The following is a 6,000-nucleotide window of genomic DNA, read 5'->3' as shown; positions in this document are numbered from 1 at the left end:
CCTCCCACCCGCCCCCCCCTCCCTCCCAACTGACCAACCCCCACCCCCACTTCCTACCTACCAGCCTCATCCCTACCTCCTGGACCTGTCCGTCTTCCCTCCCACCCACCCACCCCTTCCTCCCAACTGACCAACCCCCATCCCAACTCCCTCCCTACCCTCACCTTTACTGGCTCCATCCCTGCCTCCTTGACCTGTCTTTCTTCTCTCCACCTATCTGCTCCTTTATCCACCTTCCATCATCAGCTCCCCCTCTCTATTTATTTCAGAGCCCCCTTCTCCTCCCCCATTTCAGAAGAAGGGTCCAGACCTGAAACATCAGCCTTCCTGCTACTCTGATGCTGCCTGGCCTGCTGTGTTCATCCACCTCTACACCTTGTTATCTCGGACTCCAGCATCGGCAGTTCCTACTATCTCTCAGTGAAAAGTGTTGCTTTGTGTGCTATACAGGCAGATCATACCATACAAAGTGCATCAGGGTAGCAGAACAGCGTAAAGAATACAGTGTTACAATCACAGAAATGGTGCAGGGAGTGAGGTCAATATTGACATTTAAGAGGTCCATTCAAACATCTGATGACAATGGGGAAGAAGCTGTTCGTGCGTGTATTCAAACTTTTATATCTTCTGCCAAACGGATGAGAGTGGAAGAGGGAGAGGAAGAGTGGAAGTGGGGTGGGAGAGTTCTTTGATTATTTGATTGTTTTCCAGATGCAGTGGGTAGTATAGATGGAGTTAATGGATGGAAGGCTGGTTTGCGTGAAGAACTGGGCTGTGTTCATGACTCTCTGTAATTTCTTGCAGTCTTGGGCACAGCAGTTGCCATACCACTTGGTGATGCATCCATATCGGTTGTTTTCTGTGGTGCATCTTTGAAAATTGATAAGTCCTTGATGACATGCCGAATTTCCCTCAGCGTCCTGAGTACAGACATTGCTGCGCTTTCTTGACCAACGCATTGACATGGGTGGATCAGGACAGATTGTTGGTGATCATGACTCCCAGGAACCTGTCATTCTTGACCATCTTCACCTCAGCGTCATTGATATAGACAGGGACGTGGCCTCCACTCTGCTCCTGAAGTCAATGACCAGCTCCTTCATTTTGCTTACATTGGGAGAGAGAGTGTGTTGTCTTTACACTGTGCCTGTAAGAACTCAATCACTTTCCTGTAATTCTGTCTTGTCATTGTTTGAGATCCAACCTATAATGGTGGCGTCGTCAGCAAACTTGTAAATGGAGTTGGGGCAGAATTTGGCCACATAGTCATGAGTGTATAAGCAGTATAGTAAGGAGCAGAGTACACAGCTTTGAGGCGCGTCGGTGTTGAGGAGTATTGTAGAGGAGGTGTTGTCACCTATTCTTACTATGGGTCAGGAAGTCAAGGATCCAGTTATTCCGGGGAGTGGTTGTGGTGTTGGGGAGCTGAGACCTAAGTCTTGGAGTTTGGAGATTGTGGGATTGAAGGCAGAGCTGTAGTCAATGATTAGGAGCCTGACATAGATATTCTTGTTATCCAGATGTTCCAGGGATGAGTGTAGGGCCAGGGAGATGGTGTCAACTGTGGACCTGGTGAGACGGTAGGCGAATTGCAAAGGATCGAGGCAAATTGGTAGGCTGGAGTTAATGTGAGCCGTGACTAACCTCTCAAAGCACTTTATAATTATGGAGGTCAGAGCCACTAGGTGGTAGTCATTGAGGCATATTGCACAATTTTTCTTAGCACCGGGATGATGGTGGTCTTCTTGAAGCAGGTGGGGACTTCAGATCGTAGTAAGGAGAGAATGAAGATGTCTACGAATACTCCCGCCAACTGGTCCGCACAGGATCTGAGTGCACGCCCAGGGACTCCATCTGGGCCAATCGCTTTCCCTGGGTTCATTCTCAAGAAGGCCGATCTGACATCTGCAGTGGGGTCAGTGGGTACAGGTGCATCCAAGGCTGTGGGGATAGGTGATATTGTTTCACTGCCTTTCTGTTCAAACAGAGTGCAGAATGCATTGAGCTCACTGAGGAGGAATTTATTATTGCCCGCATTTCTGTTTGACTTTGCTTTGTAGCCAGTTAAGTTGTGTAAGCCTTGCCATGTCTATGTGATTGGTCTGGTTCTCAAGCATAGATTGGTATTGCCTCTTGGCATCTCTGATGGCCTTGCGAAGATCATACCTGGATGTCTTGTATAGGTCAGGGTCACCCGAGTTGAATGCCCCAGACCTGGACTTCAGTAGGGAGTGGATCTCCCAGTTCAACCACGGTTTCTGGTTGGGGAACATTCTGATCAACTTCTTCAGCATACAGTCATCTACACTCTTAGTAATGAAGTTTGTGATGGTCCTGGCATATTCGTTTAGGTTGGCCGCTAAGTTCTTGAATATGGACCAGTCCAAAATTCTGGAGCAGATGGGACTTGAACCCAGGTTTGTTGACTCAGAGGTAGGGGCATTAACACTGTGGCACAAGAGCCTATCTCTAATCTCTTATTGCTCATGCCTTATTGATTTACACCTGTGATGATCACTGCAGTGAACTTGCTGAAACTGGGCTAATGCTTTTGTCTTAAAATATATCCTGAGTGATCTTATTTTAATGTGGATACACAAGGCAATTAAATAATTAAACACAGATAAAAGTCCACTTTTATCACAACACTGATGGCTGAATTGTGCTGGTAATTATAAAACAGTTTATGTTTACCTTTCGTCTGGGAACTCTACAGCCTTCTGGACTCTGTGGTGAATTTAACAACTTTAAGCTTGTTTACTCTTCCTCCATCTGTCCTGTATATGTTTTTTTTGTTGGCTTGCTTCTTTCTTTATTCCTTCATATTGTATTCTGATGGCTTCTATGTAGCCATTTGTGCTTCATCTGAACACAACATTTGTTTGTTTGCAATATCCAGAATCACTCTATTTATATTCCGCACCATGTAAGCATTTATAAATTAACTCTCCTATCCACCACCATAATGTAGACTTCCTGTTTTGTTCCTCCTGTCCCTATCCCCCAATCCATTCTGTTGGCTTAAAAATCTGACATTTCTGTCTTTCTTCAGTTCTAATGAAGCTCACAGTCCTGAAATATTCTCTCCACAGACGCTGCCTAAACTACAGAGTGTGACCACCTTTTTTTGTTCTTACTGCAGCTTTACTTCTGCTTTATTTTGCTTTTGTATTAATTTTATCTGATCTCTTCATTGTCACAGGGAATGACAATTAAACCACTTGTAGAGTTATTGGAAGTGAAACGAACAAGTCAAGCACCTCCGACTGTAAGTGAACAGATTCATATTCGGGTAAGTGTCAATTACAATGTCTACATGTGTTAGCATAACATCAAATCTGTGGTATTTCTTCCCACTGTTGTGAGTTCTAACTTCACTTTGTTTTAACAGATTGCATTTCAGTGCGCTTTGACTTTATTTCAGTCCTTTGTTTGCAGTTGAGAAGGGTATAATATAATTCGTAAAGTTCTGTGCATGCTTCCTGGTATGGATTCATGTGATATCACCCCGTATTAGTTCAACAAAGATTGTCAATTGCTCAACATCTATGTTTGACAATGAAACATCTGGGTCATCTCAACAGATTTTATGTGCGTTTCATTTGCTTGTTCGTATGTTCACTGATAATTAGGTCACTAGGTTCTTTGAAGCAGGGGACTTAATTAATTTGATCGCAAACATTCAAAACGAGGCATACAATTGCTACACACTTGTAAGATACCGTTGCCGTTACCTGGCGCTAATGGGATAGTAACAACCTGCGACTATGGACAGCACCCTTACCACAACTTTAACTTTGGCAACAGCCTACTGCCAGGTGCCGAGAGTGCCCACCCTTCTTTCTTCTACCTTTAGAAATACAACTTGGCGTCTAGGAGCCCGACTGTGATTTTAGCTCAGCACTGAGCAGTCCCATGGGTGACAGATACCCAGACAGACCAGTAAAGGTAAATTTTACTTTGATTGTTCTGAGGCCCAGACAATAGGACCAGACTGCTGGGTCCCGCAAAATTAACCTACAACACTGCCGCCCTTGAACCTGTTCCCTCTCCATCAACTTTGCAATTGCATACCATCACACACACACACACCTCTCACAGTGCTCCTGTCCTTCCTGCACATGTCTGCTGGTGGTCGGTGCAGTCACATAGTGTCATAGAGCTGTACAGTATGGAAGCAGAACCTTTGGTCCTTTCATCCATGCCGACTAGATATCCTAAATTAATCTAGTCCCATTTGGCCCATATCATTCTAAACCCTTGCTATGTACCCGTCCAGATGCCTTTTAAATGTTGTAATTATACCAGCTTCCACCACCTCCTCTGGCAGCTCATTCCACACACACACCACCCTCTGTGTGAAAAGTTACCCCTTAGATCCCTTTTAAATCTTTTCCCTCTCACCTTAAACCTACGACCTGTGGTTTTGGACTCTCCTACCCTGGCAAAAACACCTTGGCTATTCACCCTATTCGTGCCCCTCATGATTTTATAAACCTCGGTAAGGTCACCCCTCAGCCCCCAACTCTCCAGGGAAAATAACCCCAGTCTATTCAGCCTCTCCCCACATCTTAAACCCTCCAGCCCTGGCAACATCCTTGTAAATCCTTTCTGCACCCTTTCAAGTTTCACAACATCTTTCCTTGGCAGGCTGCTTCAGGGTGCCCATTTGGTAACCTGAAGCTTGCCAGCCTGGTGTTCAGGAGGTCAGAACCTCTAGGCTTGAGCCTGTCTGTCTTTGCTGCAGACTGGCACACACCAGGAATCAGAGAGCTAGGCCACTGAAATGCAGCACTCCCTCATATCCCACAACAATCCAGGCAAAAGTCTTAGTATAAAATCTCCCTTGTGTAATTTGGAGATAAATGTCATTTAATTAAATAATGTAACAAAGGATGTCGTAGATTCGGTAATTTTATGTTGTTTATGTCTCATGCTCTATTTGAAATAAGCAAACAAGCATGAATGACTCATTAGTCTTTCTTCTCTGTTTCTCTAACCTCACTGCCTTTTGGAGAAATGCTTGCTTATGAAGCAGGAATAGCAAAATCTTGAATAAAGTAAACATTTATAATTCATAATATCCTACTTCTATCTCCCTAGCCCTCTGAGTTCACACAGTCGTGGGTACATACATGCATACACATGTGTGCACACGCTTTCTCATGCACACACGTTCATTTATAAATGTACAAGATTACTCACACATCTCGGTACGAGACAATAAATGGGACAATATGTAAATGTCATCATCACACACTATGTAATTGTCATGGCACATTGTTGTTTCTCCAGTATTAACCTGCATGAATGATTGGGACCAGCTGAAGAGAAGGTACAAGTTTGATACGTATTATCTATTGATAAGTCGTCAAAATAAGCTGTTTTGAAATGTTAAACTCCCACATTACAGTGTCGGTGGTGTCTGGCAAACACAGTAACATTCTTTGTGTCCAGCGTTGCCACTATAGAAATGATGGACAGTAAAACCTAAGGTACTAGTCTATCCTCACTGTCCGACATGAATAGACCTGCCTGGATTCAATGGCCACTCAAAGTGGCAATGAGCAACAGCAAGCTGGTGTCGAGGGTCCTAGCTGCTCCAGATATACCTACAAATAAGGTTGGGTAATGCTACCTGATGTATCCAAATGGACTTCTGTATCATTTCAGCACAATACAGTCGCTGAATTCCTTCTCTCAAAATACTGGCATGGGTATGTCAGATTCCTCATGACATGAGATACAAGATGGTTATGGCTAATATTTAACAAAAATGATTTTGTAAAATGTGTTTCTGCAGTTCTTGGATCATTTGTTGGCTGGAATTGAAGACATCTGTGGACATTGGGGCCAATATTATTGGAAAGACAGGTATATGACTCCTCAATCAATATGTACATGTGGGTGAAGTATATGTACATCTGGGTATGTGTCTATCTGTGTGTCCTTTTGTAGGTGCTGATATGTCTGCGTTTATGTTTGAAATATATGTTTGGG

The 6,000-nt window shown here is 43.9% G+C and overlaps 1 protein-coding gene across 1 annotated transcript in view; it reads left to right on the top strand.

The window, feature by feature from the left end:
• LOC109936810 (sodium/hydrogen exchanger 2-like) overlaps positions 1–6,000 on the top strand; it is a 145,645-nt gene that overhangs the window by 79,436 nt on the left and 60,209 nt on the right. Inside the window, exons 6-7 of the mRNA XM_048605134.1 lie at positions 3,203–3,292; positions 5,804–5,874. Of these exons, the coding sequence (XP_048461091.1) occupies positions 3,203–3,292; positions 5,804–5,874 (161 nt within the window). The remainder of the gene's footprint in view (positions 1–3,202; positions 3,293–5,803; positions 5,875–6,000) is intronic.

The sequence above is a fragment of the Rhincodon typus genome, chromosome 14 (genome assembly GCF_021869965.1).
Source record: "Rhincodon typus isolate 14 chromosome 14, sRhiTyp1.1, whole genome shotgun sequence".
NCBI lineage: Eukaryota > Metazoa > Chordata > Chondrichthyes > Orectolobiformes > Rhincodontidae > Rhincodon > Rhincodon typus.
Note: the sequence above shows the minus strand (reverse complement) of the source record. Positions and strands in the feature narration are given on the sequence as shown.